The 17,064-nt window shown below is 49.8% G+C and overlaps 1 protein-coding gene across 5 annotated transcripts; it reads left to right on the top strand.

Annotated features, from left to right (window-relative positions):
- The first annotated feature begins 797 nt into the window (after positions 1-797).
- On the top strand, positions 798-14,174 carry SLC22A13 (solute carrier family 22 member 13). 5 transcript variants are annotated; one of them, XM_025884216.2, is made up of 10 exons: positions 798-3,545; positions 5,092-5,352; positions 10,201-10,304; positions 10,504-11,055; positions 11,211-11,331; positions 11,420-11,514; positions 11,751-11,965; positions 12,159-12,267; positions 12,789-13,004; positions 13,198-14,174. In XM_025884216.2, exons 3-10 carry the CDS (start codon positions 10,255-10,257, stop codon positions 13,289-13,291), a joined length of 1,452 nt encoding a protein of 483 aa, XP_025740001.2. In that variant the 5' UTR covers positions 798-3,545; positions 5,092-5,352; positions 10,201-10,254; the 3' UTR covers positions 13,292-14,174. The 5 variants fall into 5 exon arrangements, with proteins under 5 accessions (XP_025740001.2, XP_025740026.2, XP_025740007.2 ...); XM_025884241.2 differs by having other exon boundaries at positions 798-5,352; positions 10,879-11,055; XM_025884222.2 differs by lacking the exon at positions 11,211-11,331 and having other exon boundaries at positions 798-5,352; positions 10,504-11,047.
- Positions 14,175-17,064: the final 2,890 nt, after the last annotated feature.

Genomic DNA, 17,064 nt, shown 5'->3' with positions numbered 1-17,064 from the left:
ACTGTGAAATTCCTGGAAATCTGATATGTCCTGGCATAATGTTATCAGTCATAGTTCAGTTACTATCTTAAAATGTTGTGTAAAGAAATAACCAAATTTCCTTGTTGATCCATTATAATGAGCTTTCAACCGATCTTTAACTGTGGGCATTGTAAGTCCTCATCATTTACAGACAGTTGTTGTTTCACTCAGATGCTTTTGCCAAAGTGTTTCTGCAAAAGTGCTTCATCTTTAGGGCACCTGGGTGGCTCAGTTGGTTAAGCATTGACTCTTGACTTTGGCTCAGGTCATGAACTCAGGGTCACTGAGTGTGAGGCCTACTTAAGATTCTCTTTCTCCCTCTGCCCCTTGCCCTCCCGCACCTCTCGTGTGCAGCGCGTGCTCTCCCTCTCTCTTAAAAAAAAAAAAATGCTTTATCTTCAAGGAGATTCAGGAAAAGGACTTTGAAAAGTACAGGTTTCTGATAACTTTAAGATCGTAAAACAGAACTGGATAAGGATTTCCAGAACTAATGGAAAAACTAGATTCAAGCAAAATGGTACTAATTACATGAATGTAGGAGGATGATTATAATTTTTTATGACTTGTTTGAAACTTTGCTGGTTCCTTAATATTTTGTTTTTCCAGATTTAAGGAAACCTTTTCTCTTAAGCTATCTAAGACTTACGAACACCTTTGTAAACAAAGATGAAACATTTATTTTTTCTTCTTGATCCTGATCCCTCCAGAATTCAGAGATTTTTGAGTATTCTTTACATGGCAATATAATTATTTGCATAAGTTCAGTAAGAATCTGGTCTCCTTGTAACAGGACACAATTTGAAACATTGGCTATATTACCAATGTTGTATTACCTATATTACTGGAATGTCATATGTATAGACTCGATAGGACCAGACAGCTTTAAGGGAGTAAAGTTGACTTTATGAGGCCAATGAAGCCCCTTGGAAAAATCAGCCTGATACTCTGCCTACAGGGTTGCTGGCAGTCTTACCAGGTGAGTAAGGAAGGTTATCTCCTGACAGACCCAGGAATTCAAAATATTTTGGGGACCTTGAGAAAGGAGGAATTCACCCAAACCATAGGTATTGCAGGTAAAAATCTAATGATGAGCCCTTGGCTTGGCTTTCTGGCCTCAGAAACTTTGAAGAGTTCACTATGAGAGTCCTTATGAAAAGTTGAAGCAAAGCAGTCTCTAAAAGGAGCTTATATGCTCAATCGTTATTCTTACTGCACTTATAGGAATAATCAGGCTGCGTTTAATGAATATTAATTTTACTGTGATTATCTTTTGTAAAAAAATGGAAGTAATTGTAGATAGAAAAATTACATTTGTACCATATGGATGTTAGATTCTAGCCCTGTTAATTGTCTTTGAGGGATTGTTATACACCTGTGAACTAGACTAGATTCTGAATTCTAGTTTCCTCAAGTATCTGGCTACAACTCTCCAAACTAACATTTCCAATTTTCTCCCACCCTTCTGACTTGGAGTAACTTAGAACAAAGTCTGCCCTTGAACCTTCTTGGAAGGGATTATACAAATCCTCCTCACTACCCAGATGGCAGCCAAACTTCAGGGACTTGGATCTTGGGTCCACATCTCCCAATTAAAAAAGAGCTCCTTCAAAGTCCAGGAATTGGAATGTCAGTTCCAGCTGCAGTGCTCAAAATCAAACTGATGAGGAAGAGAATGTAGACTGCTTCCACCCAAGACACTGGGTCAACACTTATTAACTAGTTTAATTAAACGTGAAAGGCTTTCTTCTTTTCTTTCCTTTCCTTTACTCTGTATTGGCCTGGAAAGATAACACCATCATCTGTATCTCCTAGGCCATTGCGAAGGGGGGTAACCCTGCAGACTGCTGGATTTGTCATCAAAAGCTCTGACCTGTCCATGATGCTAGAAGGAGTGCCACCTTAGCAGGAGTGGTTTGTGCCCCGACAGGACTAATCTTTGTCTGGGGTGGTTATCATCCTCCTTGGGCCTGTGGATGCCCAGATAGCTGGTGGATAGCTGGGCAGTGCCCCTAGCTGTTCATGAACAGATACCTCACTGGTTGACACCTCTGAATTTACATTGTCAAGTTAGAAAGGACCTACCTGGAGGCTTTCATCATTCAGGATTTGCTTCCTTTGGAGGTCCCTGTTTCCCCCAGTTAGGAGCGAACACGAGTGAGGCTATGATCAGGACACTGTCCTTAACTCTGGAAAGTATTGCAGAATCTGTGCCATAGCAATAGCTACCAACAAAGATCCTTAGACTCGCTGGCCAAAGTTGTTCTTGCTAATAGGCTAGCCTTTAATTATCTTTTAGCTGAGCAATGAGGTGTCTGTGCTGTGGTCAACACCACAGGCTGTACCCGGGTTAGCACTTCTGGGGAAGTTGAAACCCAGTTATATAAGATCACTGAGCAAACCACTTGGCTTAAAAAGGTGGCTCCTTCTGTGGGATCTTTTTTTTGACTTATTTGATTTTGATTGGTTTGGGTCTTGGGGACCATGGCTCTGAAGTGCACTCCAGACATTGGGAATTATCCTGCTTACAAGAATCATAGTAGTTTCCTTGGCATGCTGTGTTCTCTCCAAAGCTTTAAATGCATGTTTGCAGCCACTAACCACCAAGCAAATGATCTCCCTAAGACTGGACTGTCAAAAAAAGACCAAAGAGAAAGACCAACTAAAAAACCATGAACCTGAAGTCATGATCTGTGAACACCAGAGAGACTCAGCAAAAAACGTCATGACCTGTGACTGTCACAAAGAGGATATGTTAAAGCTGTGAGAACTCCAGCACGGTAGCTGAGAGTGGCACAATGCCTTACATTTTGATCCCATCTATTAGTTAAGCTTAGAATCTGATCAAAAGGAGGAAAAAAGACATAATAGCCCCAAAATAGAGTCACTTGTGCTAAGCCCCATGTCAGCAAACCAAGACTTAACACCTGACCTCATTGCAATTTCAGTCTCTCCCAGGAATGTGACTTTTAACCAAGTCAATCTGGAATTACTTGGTCAGCACTAGTGAGGTCATCTACTTGATAGACACCCAACCTTCCCCCAAAGGAAGGTGACTTTGCCGGAAACATTCACTCTTTGCAGGACATTTTCTTTTTTCTGCCCTTTTGTGCCTATGAAAGTCTTCTGTTTTGTACAGTTCCTTGGACCTCCTTTCCACTTGCTAGATGGGATACTGCCCAATTCATGAATCATCGAGTAAAGCCAATTAGATCTTTCAATCTACTCAGATGAATTTTGTTTTTTTAACAACAGACAGACTCAGAATCATAGTGAATCAATAGCAGTGCCCAAGTTTCCTGCCTCCTAGCTCCAGCTAGCTCCCTTGGCTACTTAAAGCCAAAGAAGCAAAACTCTGCTCCCTGACTGGAGTAGGACAATGATGCAGGCTGAGGACAGGCTCTTGTCTCCATCTCAGTTCTCTTCCGTCGGGGGAGCACCGTATTGGGCAGTGGCAATTACAGCATCTGTTTTCTTGGCAGTTCAATTGAGGTGATGCTGAGAACAAGCACATGCAAGAAAGCTAGGTAAGGAAGGAAAGATAGAGCTGGGGACAGTGGTGAGACTGGTGGAGAATTCGGGATGGGGCAGAGAGGGAAGTGCTCTCCTTAACGCAGGGTCATGGGCCCTTGCCTCTGCCCTGCCTTGACCTGCTATGCATGCTGGCTGACTAATAAAAGCCAGCAGCTGTGCTGGCCAGGGGACCAGATACAGGCATGCTGTGTCCAGAACCGCCCCGTACAGGCTTGCTTCCTTGCATTCCCTTCACCTGTGCTCCTCAGTCTCTCTTAAAATGGTTCAGAATTCAAACATGAGAAGGCTTTCCCATGCATACACAGGCAAATACATGAATGTGTGTGTGTGCATGCATGCTGCACATACATGTGTATTTTTCCCTAATGCCATCTTCAGTCCTCTCATTCCCCACCTCCCATGACTGAACTAGATGCTTTCCAAGCCCTGGGTCTCCCTCCAGTAGACCTCTTCCAGGGTAAAAAGGATGGGGGCTTTTTAATCTTTGGGAGATTCCTCCTCTCGGAGGTCCTGTTATTCTTCAGTCCTGTAAGAATCCTGACCTACCAGCCACCATGTGCCCCATCCCAACCTTGACTCCAGCAGAGGCTCCCACAGCAGAGGTTATGATCGAGGGAGACTTTGTCCTGTGTGCCCCTGTTATCACTGAGATTACCTATTATGAATGAAGTTTCCCTGCAGCAGCTTGCTTGTGCCTTATCTTGGTCATGTGTTAATGGTTTCTTCCTCAATTAGAGTAGAGCTCAAAATGCACTCTTGGCTCTTCTGGAATATCTGTGTGCTCTTGGATTGTCTTTGGTACTGAGAGGGAAAGGCATTTATGCCCTTGGTGGGTCTCTTGGCCTTCTTGCTGCCCTACCACGTGCCAGAGACCCCTAGGAGAAAGAAAAGATCAGCAGCATCAAGAGGCCAGACTGGGCTGCTGACCGAGTTAGTATGCAAGCTGGGTCCTTGCCACTCTCCTGACTTACTCCCATTGTCTGTTGTGGCCTGGTCCCTAGAAGGGACTTCTGTATCCCTCTGAGTGTTGGAACTACTCTCAGAATTTGGGGTCTATCGTAATGGGAGGGGTTTGAGCTGGGGGTGACTTGTTTAGGATGTTGCAATTGGAGGGTGCTGCTTGTGCACTGTTTAACATCTGGCTAAAGCTCATTCCTGTGCTGGGCCTGAGAAGGTCCTCTTGTGAGGCTTGTGTCCATCACACTGTCGATAAAGCATCCTGGGATTTCTGCAAGCCTGAGTGGACTAGTTTTTCATCATATTCTGTCCTCACCAGGCTACAGCCAGGGAGTTGAAGTGTGACAGGTCAGGCCAGCCAAGGCTGGATTAAATATTAACACAGCTGTCATCGCCGATCAGAGAAGCCAGTGTCCCCAAGCCAAGCTGCAGAGCTGTTTGGTGGCCCCAGGCTGGCCAGTAGACATGGCTCAGTTTGCCCAGGTCCTGGCTGAAATAGGTGACTTTGGACGCTTCCAGGTACAGCTGCTAATACTGCTGAGTATCCCCAACTTCCTGTGTGCTTACTACATGTTTGCCCAGGTCTTCATGATCCAGGATGAGGCCCACCACTGCTCAGTGGCCTGGGTCAAGAACCACACTTTGAACCTGAGTGCTGCTGAGCAGCTGACACTGAGCGTGCCTCTGGATGCTGCAGGCGAGCCTGAATCCTGCCTCATGTTCCGACCGCCCCCCGACGGTGCCAGCCTGGAGGACATCCTCAGCCACCGCTTCAACGAGACACAGCCTTGCGAGGCAGGCTAGGAGTATCCTGAGGACAGGCCCCTGTCCCTAAAGAACGAGGTAGGGCTGCCCTTCTGCTGGTCTGCCTCTTTGGGGTTGGTCAGCAACTCTGTCTGGCCTTCTGCCCTCAGCGACTGGTCTTGCCGCTTCTGTGTCTGCCCTTAAGCACCCATGCCCGAATGGTGGACCATTGGGGTGACTTTCTTTTTTCTTTTTGCCACTCATCCTGCTTTTCTCTTTGTCCTCCAACTATTGGCCCCTCTCCCTCTCTCTCCATTTTCTCTGGTTTGTCTGCCCATCTATCCATGCATGTTTCCCTATCCTTTTGTTTGTCCCTCTGCCTGTCTGCCCAGTTGTCTGCCTTTCTGTCTGTCCCCTCCTGCTTTCCTGTCTTTGTATCTTTCTCTCCCTGCAGCGTTCCCATCTATCGGTCCCTTGGCCTTTGTCGTTCAGTCGGCTCTTGCGCTCTGCCTGCTTACCTGGCTTCTGGTATCCCTGTCCACTTGTCTGCCCTCCTGCTTGCCTGCCTGCCGTGGGCCTCCTGCCTTCTAGCTGCTCTCTCTGGAGCTATGCCTGCCTGCCCTCTGGGGCACCGGAGGGCGCAGATGACAGTACCTGCTCTGCTAAACTCATTTTCTTGGGAAGGAGCCAGGCAGATAAACAGATTCCCATTCCAGCCACCTGAGCAAGAAGGGCTCCCTGGAAGCATCCGTGCCCACTTTGCTGCTTCCCAGAAGCTGGGACTGGGGCGCAGAGGAGAGAGATGACTTGGTCAGGGCAACCCAGTGAGCTGATCGTGGAGGTGGGGCTCCCACTCAGCTCCCTGCAGGAGCAGGAAAGAGCACAGATGGTCCAGAATCCTGAGGCATGGGCATTGTTGGTTGGGGGGGTGGTCTGGACAACTCACCTTGTTGGTGGCGAATACCGAGCCTTTGTGGAGAGGGGAATCAGAGTTCAGAGGTTAAACATTCATTTTTTTACCTCCATGAGTAAAAAAGTATTTACTTTTTAGAGGCTCTCAGAGGATGATGCTTTAACCAAAGGCATTCACATTTTTTTTAAAGATTTTTTTTTTTTTAAGTAATCTCTGCACCCATTGTGGGCCTCGAATTCACAACCGTGGGATCAAGAGTTGCGTGCTCTACCAACTGAGCCAAACAGGTGCCCCAGGCATTCACTTTTTTAAATGTGACCAGAAACTTGCCCCCAGAACCCTTGCAGCCTGAGAATATGTCCTGCTTGTCTTCTTCCTGACCCTCTACCTCATTCTGCCCCACAGGGGTGTAGGCAGCCTAGGACCTCTCCCAGCAAAGCCCAGGCTGGTCCTCATTGGCCTCTCCATGTCCCCAGCATCACCCTCGTGGTAGGGCCAGCCTCCACTGGTCCTCAGATGCTGTGGGTGCCTACCTCCACGCATGCTCAAACTCTGCCCACCTGCCCAAAAACCATCCTTGTTAAAGCCCAGGCAAACAACCAGACTGCTTGGAGCCAACTGTAGTCCTGTTCATACCCTGTGCCAGACTGTTTGTGTACTTTTATTCAGCCAGAGCTCCCTGAGTGTTTACTGTACAGGGAACAGCCCAAGGAGGGAGGTACCTTGTTCTCCTTAACTGAGGATTTGGGATTCCCCTCTGTCTTGAATCATCAACCTAGCTAGCACTGGGGTTGGGCCTTGGACCTCTTGTCCTTCCCTATCATGTTTCTCCTGCTCCAACCCTCCCGAGGACTTCGATTCTCAAGAGAATGTATACCTTTGGTACTTTGTGCCCTACACCAAATGATAACTCCAGCTTCGCTTCGAGAGCTACATTGGTGTGAAATCTTCTACCTCTGTTTCCCATCTACGAGGAGGGGCTCTGCCACACCAACTCAGGGGACTCTCTCTGAGCTGACATCCCAACTTCCCTTCCCCCCTGAGGAAGAAAGTTACTGGTTATAATAACCAGCAGCTTCACAATCAAATTGAAATTCAAACAGGCCTAATTTGAGGAGAAAAGAGCATGCTGCCTTATAGGCTATGTGTTCTTAAAGAAGAAAGTATGTATCTACTTCTCAGTCTACCTCCCAACATTTCCTGGGGGTCCATCCATGGTAAAAGAAAATATGACTCCCAGCCTTGTCCACATGAACTTCTAGATAGGGAGGAAAATAGACTTGGAGTGAATAACAACAGCGTGATCCATCCTGGGACCAGAGAAGGGGCAGGAATGGGATGGAAGGGGAATCAGAGAGAATAGCCATTTCTAGGACTGGAGGCATGAAAATGCATGGCACGTTTGAGGAATGCTGACATACAAAGAGGTTAGGAAATGGGCAAGAGCCGGCTCTTAAACCATCTTAGACACAGAGCTGAGGAATTTGGGCCCTCTCCCAGAGACCAAGGGGAACCACCAAAGCTTTCGGAATGGGGGAGGGAGATGTGACAGGTGTGTACCAAGAATGGGGGAGGGTGTCTGTGTGCCTCTGTGGCAGGCCACAGACAGAACCATCCACTGTGGGTATTAGGGCTGGGGAGGATCATGGCTGGCGTTCCAAGAGAGAGTCCTCTTGTCTCTTATTCCCTCTGCAACATGATCCACCACTTCTTGGTACCTCTCTAAGCCTTGGTCTCTGTGGCTGCGCAGTGGGAATGATAAGCCTTTATGTGGTTAAAATGAGGATTTAATGAAATAAGGGGTATATAAACTCTAAGGAGGTGGTGCATGGTCACCACTGCGTAGGGGCACCAGCCTTGGAAGACTCCCTTGGATTGGCCCACCCGTGCCTTCAGTCTGAGATGTCTGTCACCAGGTGTGACTTTCATGAGCACGGCGGCCAATGTACCCTCTGCTGAGCTAACATTACTGAGGGCTTCCTGGGTGACAGCCACTGTGCTGATAAGCATGTTACATGTGTCAATGCCTTTATTCCTATTGGGGGACACTACATAGTATATTTTATCCCCATTTTGCACATGGGAAACCAAGGCACCAACAGATGGGCTAAGAGGCTCAAAGTCACACAAAGTTGCTCAATTCAAACTCCAGAGGCTGACAGCAGCAGGCCTTTATTTATTATATATTTTAAAGAGTGTCTAACTGCAAAGGCAATCTGTGGTTGCTAAATAAAACCAAACAAACTAGAACTAGGTGGAATAAGTTCAAATCCCCTGTCCTGCCTCACTTCATTACTAAGGGGCAAGCAGTTAATCATTTGACATAATATTGAAAATTAACAGTTGTTGAGAACAGAAGTATGAGCACAATGGTATCTCCTGGACTGACTAATTTCTTGCTAAAAGTTATTTTGACTGATGATGATTGGCTAGTTGTCTATCTGTAGGTATTAGTTCATTTATTGATTCATTCAGTAAAAATTCTCTTCGCTTTAACTCCGTTTCAGTCCTTGTCTGGGGCAAAGGGGGATGTCTGAACTCCATTGTCATCTAGCAGCGGGACCTTGGATAATGTGTGTAACCCCTCCTCCCCCGGGGGAGTGTACTAGTAAATCAAGGATTGTTGTCAGAATTAGATAACACATGTGAGGCATTTAGCAGACTACCCAACACAGAGTGAGCCCTCCAAAGGCATTAGTCATTGTGAAGCTATCTCCATGAGCTGTGGAGGAGAGCTCACGAGTCTGTTCCTCCCTCAAACATTCACGAACGGAGCTGAGCTGTGAGCAGGGGACACAGAAGTCCCTGAGGGGCCCACAGACCAGTGGGGTTGGGGGTCAGTCACAGAGGCTTCCTGTATGCACACCTGCAGTAGACGTGTGCGGAGTTATCCGGACATGCATATTTTCTCCACTCAGTTTCTCAGTCCATCTGTTAGGTTCTCTCTCTGAGTCTCCAGGTGGGTTGCCCCATCTCCGTGTGTGCACTTGAGTGAATGCCTACACACACGTGCATGTTCCTCCATCCTAATCTCCTGCAAGTGGCATGTGAGGGCTCCTTGGGATTCTCACCGCCTGTGAATGATTAGATTTTCAGAGAGATTTTGCAGCCAGATGAGAAAACTTGAAGAAGCCCAAGTAGGTCACAGGGGCGCTCTGGCTGTGGGGAAGAGGCCCCATTTGTCAGGAAGCAGCAATGAGTCCCATGTCAGAGGTTCCAAACTTTGGATTCTTAATGTGTCAGTAATTCTCCATAGTGTCTCCAGGCCAGAAGAAAACCTAACAGTTTTATGTATTAACTAATTAGGTCCAAACAATGTAATAAGTAATTATGTTCCAACAACCTAGTAGCTGTTTTAAGAAATAATATGCGTGCAGGGCGCCTGGGTGGCTCAGTCGGTTAAGCGTCTGCCTTCGGCTCGGGTCATGATCCCAGGGTCCTGGGCTGGAGCACCGTGTCCTCAGGCTTCTCGCTAGGCAGGGAGTCTCCTTGTTCCTCTCCCTCTACCGCTCCTCCCTGCTCGTGCTCTCTTGCTCTCACAAATAAATAAAATCTTAAAAAAAAAAAATAACGCATGTAACTGAGAGAAAATATTTTTCATTTTTAAATAAATACAATCAACTACTAATAGGATGTATGTACCTATTGCGAGCCGCACGACGTTTCCATCCTGGAACATTTTCCGCTCCACATGGTGCTTGCTGTTTTCAAAACAACTGCCAGAAATACAGCTTCACATAGATATGATGTCCCTGAAAGGAATGTGGCATGATCTCATGTTGAAACAGAACCGTCCTTACTTGGCAGTTCTTGTAATATCAGATGGATGTTAAGTATTGATTGCTATATTTCCCTTTAAAATGTCAGATATTGTTCATTGCCCCCATGAATTTATTCTGGTGTCCTGGGGTGCCTTTGCGCACAGTTCGGGAACCATGGGCATCTGTCCCGAGAGTTTTGTAAGTGGGTGGGCTAGATGACAAAGGACTTGCTGTCAGCTGCCCCAAGTTCACATCTGCCTGTGTCTGCCTCAGTTCAACCTAGTGTGTGATCAGAGGCACCTGAAGGAGACCTCACAGTCGGTGTACATGGCCGGGCTCCTCGCTGGGTCTCTCATCTTTGGGCCTCTCTGTGACTGGTAAGAACCTTGACCAGCTCACCCCCGCCCTAGCACGCTCCTGTGCTCCTGGCACAGTTTCCCTCCATGCCTTTCACTGGTGTCCAGGATAGGGCAATGCGTTCTCTGTCAGCTAGGGCACCCAGGGCAGGCCTGGGTCTCCCTGCCGTCCTTCCCCTCGGAGACAGGCCCTCAAGGCCCTGCCCCTCTGTTACCCCAGGATCGGCCGCAAGGCCACTATCCTGGTACAGCTACTCCTCCTCGCCCTCATCGGCCTGGCCACGGCCTTTGTGCCCAGCTTCGCGCTCTACATGGTCCTGCGTTTTGCCATGGCTACTGCTGTCGCTGGGTATGCCTTCAGCAATGTGACCCTGCGTGAGTATCTGGGTCCTGAAGCCTTGAGCCATGATGTGAAGCCTTGGGGTCTGAGCGGGCCACACGCCCAGACTGCCTGTGGGAGCCTTGTCAGGCACCCATACCACAAGTGGTCACACACAAGGGGGACTGAGGCCCACGTGGACAGAGGGGCATCCAGGGAGTGCCAGGGAGGGAGAGGGCAGGGGCTGGCCCGGTCTCAACCTCTCTGTTTGCACAGTTACAGAGTGGATGGGGCCCTCGAGGCGGACTCAGGCCGTGGTCCTGGCCCAGTGCGCCTTCTCCATGGGGCAAATGGCGCTAGCAGGACTCGCCTATGGCATCCGGAACTGGAGGCTTTTCCAAATAGCTGGCACGGCACCGATCTTGCTGCTCTTCTTCTACTTCTGGTGAGGAGGTACTTCCCAGGAGCAAGCCACCCCCGGGCTAGTTGTGCAGAGGTGTGGTTGGAGCGTAATAGTCTCCAAAGTGCAAGGGGTGTGGGGTTCTGTATGCCCTGGAGCCCCTGGGGGAGTGGGGGGCTCTGCGGTCACAGCCATTCTGGACCTGCAGGGCTCTGCCAGAGTCAGCACGGTGGCTTCTGACCCGGGGGAGGGTAGAGGAGGCTAAACAAGTGATCCAGAAGGCAGCCTCGGTCAACAAGCAGAGAGTCTCCCCAGAGCTCCTGAGCCAGGTACTTACAGGCTGAGCCCAGCCCTGCCTCTGCCCCTGGCCTGCACAGGCCTTTCTGCCTGGCCCCTCACTGTGCATCTCCCTACCAGCTCGTCCCAGAGAAGACAGGCCCCTCAGGGAATGCCCGGGATCTGTTCAGGCACCCCCAGCTCTGGAAGGTGACCCTGATCCTCTTCTGTGTCTGGTGAGTACACCAGGGCCCAGCCCCCCCCCCCCCCCCCCCCCCCCCAGCCGCCCGTCCAAAGCCCTGAGGCAGCTGGGGTATGGTGACTGTCTGTCAGGGATGGGCTGTGTGGCATTACTGGTTTCTCCTTGGCTGTGCTCCTGTCTCCTGCCGGGACTCCCTCTCCGGCAGGCTCCCCCTGAGAGTGATGGTTTCTCATCACCCAGCAGTCACAGGGATTCCTGGACACTTTGTAGGTTTGTGGACAGCCTGGGCTACTTTGGCCTGAGCCTCCAAGTCGGTGACTTTGGCCTGGACATCTACCTGACGCAGCTAGTCTTCGGAGCAATTGAGGTGCCTGCCCGCTACTCCAGCATATTCATGATGCAGTGGTTGGGCCGCAAGTGGAGCCAGATGTTGACTCTGGTTCTGGGTGGCCTCATGTGTATTGCCATCATCTTTGTCCCAGCAGGTACCAGGGCTGGCTCTCCCACATCCTTGTCCCCCCCGCCGCCCCAGCTACCAGAAGCCCATCGCCTCCCTTCCAGGAGCAAGGGCTCCCCTGGGGTCCAGGTGCAGACGGGAGTCTGGGAGGGCTGGGCAGGGGCAGGGCCCAGGGTGTGGGGCTGTCTCCCAGCACGTGGCTGACCAGCATCCTCCACTAGATCTGCCGGTGGTGGTCACTGTGCTGGCTGTGGTGGGCAAGTTTGCCACGGCCGCCGGCTTCACCATCTCGTACGTGTACACTGCTGAGCTCTTTCCCACCGTCATCCGGTAAGGGCTGCTCCTCTGCTCCGATACCCTGACCTTGGCCATGCCTCTCTGCCCTCACCACTGTTCCACAGACCGCTTATGAGGCTGGCTCGGGCAGCACTGCTGGGGGCCGCGACAGTCTAGCCCCCATGTTATCCTAGGCAGTGGAGGACAGATACAGAAGCAGGCCATGCCCTGGCCTTGTCAAGACTGGGATGGAGGAAGTCAAAGAATGAATGGCTGAGAAGGAGGACTCAGGTGGTGGTTGGGGGGTTAGGCAGGAGGTATAGTCTTTGATCTGAGATTTGGCGGGTGAGCAGGAGGGCAGCAAGTAGGCAGGCCTAGAGGTGGAAGAAGCATGGCACCCGGCTGGACAACAAGCAGTGTGGGGAAGTGGAGACAAAAGGCTGGCAGGGCCGGGCGAGCCAAGGGAGCCAGTGGGGCCATAAGGAGGGCCTGGGCTCGCCCAAGATAGAGCTGGGGTGGAGCTGTGACCTGGAGTTGTGGCTGGGTCTGCTCAGCTTGTACTGGCCTTCCCCCAGGCAGACGGCCATGGGGCTGATGGGCATCTTCTCGAGGACTGGGGGTATCCTCACCCCTCTTGTGATCCTGCTGGGCGAGTACCAGGCAGCCCTCCCCATGCTCGTCTATGGCAGCCTCCCCGTTGGGGCAGGCTTACTCTGTGCCCTGCTGCCGGAGACGCGTGGCCAGCCCCTGAAGGACACCATCAAGGACCTGGAGCAGGGGCCGTACCCTCGGTGAGCTGCTTGCTTTCTCTGAAGCCCAGACCTCTTCCTCACCATGTGTGCACTGTTGCTTAGAGCCCAGTAGGGGGCCCTCAGGAGCCACAGACATCTGACTGACTGACTTTGGGCCAGGGGAGGGGTGGTGAGGGACACGGTCGTGGGACTAATTCTTGGCCAGTCAGTGATGGCCTCCTGTTTGCTCCAGGCCTCCAGAATCAGTACCTTCAGGAAAGGAGACAGAGGCCTCAGGAAGAACTTCCAGCCCAGGGGTGACTTTTGTGAGCAGTACGTACCTCTGATTGTGTCTCTGGAGCCCAAGCGGCAGCAGGGAGCTGCCTGAACACTCCCCGGAAAAGGCTGGGCCTGCCCGCGAGCCCTGCCTCACAGATGGGGACAGCACACCCTGGCCTGGCCCCCATGCCGGCCCCTGGCTGCCTAGTCCCGAAGCACCCGGGTGGGCCTCCCTCTTCTCGTTGCTTCCCGTCAGCTTTCTCACCCCAGCACCCTCCCAGACCCCGTGCTGGGGTAGGGTCTTAGGTGTATCGTGGGCTTCACTTGTTCTCTGTCAGTCTTGTGGGAGTATGGCTTCTCCGGTCCCCTCAGTCTGGGATCCCCCTAGCCCTGGAAACAGTTAAGCTCAGAACAGAGCAGATGCTTATGGCCTTTCCAAGGATGTGGCAGTAGGAGGAGAGAGAGTTTGAAGCTGGGACCTCCCTCCAGGCCAGTGGGAGAAAAGGCTGTGGCTGGGGAGAAGGTTGTACTTCCTTCTAGTGGCTGAGCCAGGCCCCGCTAGCTCTGGTGGGGCTGAGGAGAAAATAAAAGGCAAGCGGAGGGCAAAAGCCAAACTGACCCTCTTACATCTCCCCTCCCCCCAAGATGTGAGGGGGATACGTGTGACATTTCTCAGGCACTCCTGACTGCCCAAGATGAAGGAAGGAGAAAGCAAATGGTCACCTGATAAAGATCACAGTTTTTACAAGAAAAGCACAATCTTGAGAGTAGTCAGACCTCCAGAAACCTATAGACTCAATTTCCTGGAGCCCTAACATCACTTCCCCCGTCCATAGGATAAAAAAAAAACCTATATAATCAATCACTCCTCACACATAGAATGCATCCTTTTCTGTCCAAGGGGTCCTGTCACGGTGCTTTAATAAAATCACCTTTTTTTTTTTTTGCACTGAAAAAGTCTCAAGAATTCTTTCTTGACCATTCACTCTCAGACCCAAACTCCAAATGATATCATGTTGGTGCCCAGTGTGGGGCTCGAGCCGTCTCATCTGGACTTCGAGACTTGGTGCAAACTTGGTGAATACTTCCTCTTCTGGAACTCCCTTTCATCACAGGGGCTTCTCAAGGAGTATGGTCTTTTTTTTTTTTTTTTAAGATTTTATTTATTTATTTAGAGAGAGAGCACATGAGAGGGGGGAGGGTCAGAGGGAGAAGCAGACTCTCTGCCGAGCAGGGAGCCCGATGTGGGGACTCGATCCAGGGACTCCAGGATCATGACCTGAGCCGAAGGCAGTTGCTTAACCAACTGAGCCACCCAGGCGCCCTCAAGGAGTATGGTCTTACTGGAACACTTTCATGTCCATTGCTCAGGCTGCAATCCTCTAGTCTGTGGCTACTCAATGGGGAGGAGAAAGATTGCCTTTTGGCTGGAAGTTCGCACCCTGGTCGGGATGGTAATAAGACCCAGAAACTTGATGCCCTCTCTTCGTTTCTGTCCTTATACAAAGTTGTCTTGGGCAGGGAACAGCCACCTCAGTCACTAGGACGGCTGCCAATCGTAAGACTCTTGTGTGAGGTTTCCTCCTCATTGGTCTAATGTGATCCCCTTCATGTCTCTGGTCTCGCTTCTTTTGGTCATGAGACATTTGCGCAGAGCCAGCTGAAACTTGTACCCGATTGGATCAAAACTCAGCTGGGGACCATTTCCTAGGGAAGCCGGCTGTAAGGACCACACCTATTGGAATGGCGCTTAGATCATGGTGGATTTCTCTCTTTATTGTTTCCTGCCAGTGTTCCCTACTAACTATTTAAATTACAAAATTGGGTAATTTCCTCCTTATAAAACTTTTTTTAATGTTTTCCATGGGTTAAAAATGGTAGGTTCTTCATGGCATGGCATTTCGGTTCCATTCATCAGCACCCATTTGTAGTGTAGGATGCAATGGGGAAACCGGCATCCCTCCTACAAGGCAAGGTGTTGTTCATAGTGACTCCTTAGAGGGACGCCTCTGGTCATTTTGACACCAGGAACCTCTGACATTTCCTGTGTGGGATGCCACCTGGGAGATAGGGAGGAATTTTTGATAGTGGACCTTTGGTACTTTTCTACGAACATGGGATCTTTAGTCCCCAAGGATTCTCCTTTGGGATGACTTTTAATCCACTGGAATCAATTTGGATTACAAAATTTAAGAAAGAGAAAACTGATCTTCTATAACATCAAGTGACTTCAGTACTCTCTAGGAGATGAGGGAAAATGGCCTTTTAATGGGACATTAAGCTTCAATACTATCTCTCAGTTAGATCTCTTCTGAAGAAAACAGGGAAAATGGACTGGGGTACCCTATGCCCAGGCCTTCATGGTCCTGAATCAGGATCTGGACCTAAGGGCCTCTTGGAGAATGTACCTAACCACCAATCACTTTTATAACCCCCCTCGGGACAAACTGGATGATGATTGTCTAAGTAGGCCCATTCCTCCTAATAAACCTGGGCTACTAGAGGAATCAACTGACCAGTCCAAACAAAGAGGACACCAGCTCTGTTACTATCCTTCCTCCTTATAAACCTCAAGATCCTTCTGCTCCCAGCCCAGCTGGACTTACCAGGAGCAGAACTCCCTATCTTCCAGGACTGGATTGCATCATTTTAGGGAGGTTGCTAATGGAGAAACAGGCACAATTAGAGTCCATGTCCCATTCTCCATGGCAGACTTGACTCAGATAAAACAACTATTAGGACGATATTCTGAAAACCCTTCTCAATGTATTGGGGGCTTCCAACAATTGTCTATTATGTTTGATTTGACTTGGCAGGATATAGCCATCATATTAACTCACTGTTGCACCCCTGAGGAAAAGAACCGTTATCTCTGGGCAGGGGCTCAAGAATTTCCTGATGAACTAGCAGCCAGAGATAGAGATCGTTATCCAGTAGGAGGCACTGCTGTTCCCAATCCTGAACCTCACTGGAATTACCAAGAAGATAGGGAAGGGAAGGAGGAGACCATACAATCACCTGTTAATAGAAGAAATGAAGAAAGGATTCTCTAAACCAGTAAACTTTGATAAAATTTGGGAAGTTACTCAAGGAGCCGATGAAAATCCAGCTCTGTTTCAGGGTCACTTGATGGAAGCCATCCATCAAATCTGGACCCAATCTCACCCGAGGGAACAACTACCCTAACCCTAACCCTAACCATTTTATAAGTCAATCGGCACCTGACATCAGCCAAAAAGTGACCAAAATGGCTTTAGGTCCTTAATCCCCCACCTGGCGAGTATTAGAGGTAGCTACTGGAGTCTTCAATAATAGAGATATGGCTTTATAGCAGGAAAAGGACCGGAGAGCTAAATTGCAGGGTAAAATACAGGCTCAAATATTGACTGGCACTATTGCAGATTCCCCACAACACCAGACCCACCAGCTGCCAAAGAAAAAGTCAGTATCAGACACAGGACAAGGTAAGACCCCGTGCTACAGGTGTGGCCAAATCGGACATTGGAGCCAAGAATGTCCAAACAAAGGCTCTCCACCAGGGCCATGTCTTGTCTGCAAGAAAAAAGGACATTAGAAGGGAGACTGTCCTCCTTTCCAGAGAGGGAGGAAGACAGGAACCTGCTTCCCCACCCAAGAGCTGAGAGAGGACTCTATGTCTGCTCCAAATCAAAGCTTCAGGCTTGCATTCTCTTCAAAGATCCTCGATCCCCTGCCCCACGTTCGGCTCACACTTAACAGGGCGGCCCGGGAACCAGTGGTGGGGCAAGAGAGGAGGCTGGGTGTTCCTCTCCTCGCCTTCCTCCTCCCTTTCCCCTTCTGCCCCCTCTGGCTCCTGTGGGGA

The sequence above is a fragment of the Callorhinus ursinus genome, unplaced genomic scaffold, assembly GCF_003265705.2.
Source record: "Callorhinus ursinus isolate GAN/ISIS: 27379988/994484 unplaced genomic scaffold, GSC_fseal_2.0 scaffold1, whole genome shotgun sequence".
Lineage (NCBI taxonomy): Eukaryota > Metazoa > Chordata > Mammalia > Carnivora > Otariidae > Callorhinus > Callorhinus ursinus.
Note: the sequence above shows the minus strand (reverse complement) of the source record. Positions and strands in the feature narration are given on the sequence as shown.

What these genes read in the sequence shown, in the direction of transcription:
- SLC22A13 (XM_025884216.2), top strand. Translation starts at nt 10,255, where the DNA reads ATGGCCGGGCTCCTCGCTGGGTCTCTCATCTTTGGGCCTCTCTGTGAC. An exon ending in CTGATCCTCTTCTGTGTCTG is followed by an intron (nt 11,515 to 11,750) that starts GTGAGTACACCA and finishes GACACTTTGTAG; the next exon opens with GTTTGTGGACAGCCTGGGCT. An exon ending in GAGCAGGGGCCGTACCCTCG is followed by an intron (nt 13,005 to 13,197) that starts GTGAGCTGCTTG and finishes TGTTTGCTCCAG; the next exon opens with GCCTCCAGAATCAGTACCTT.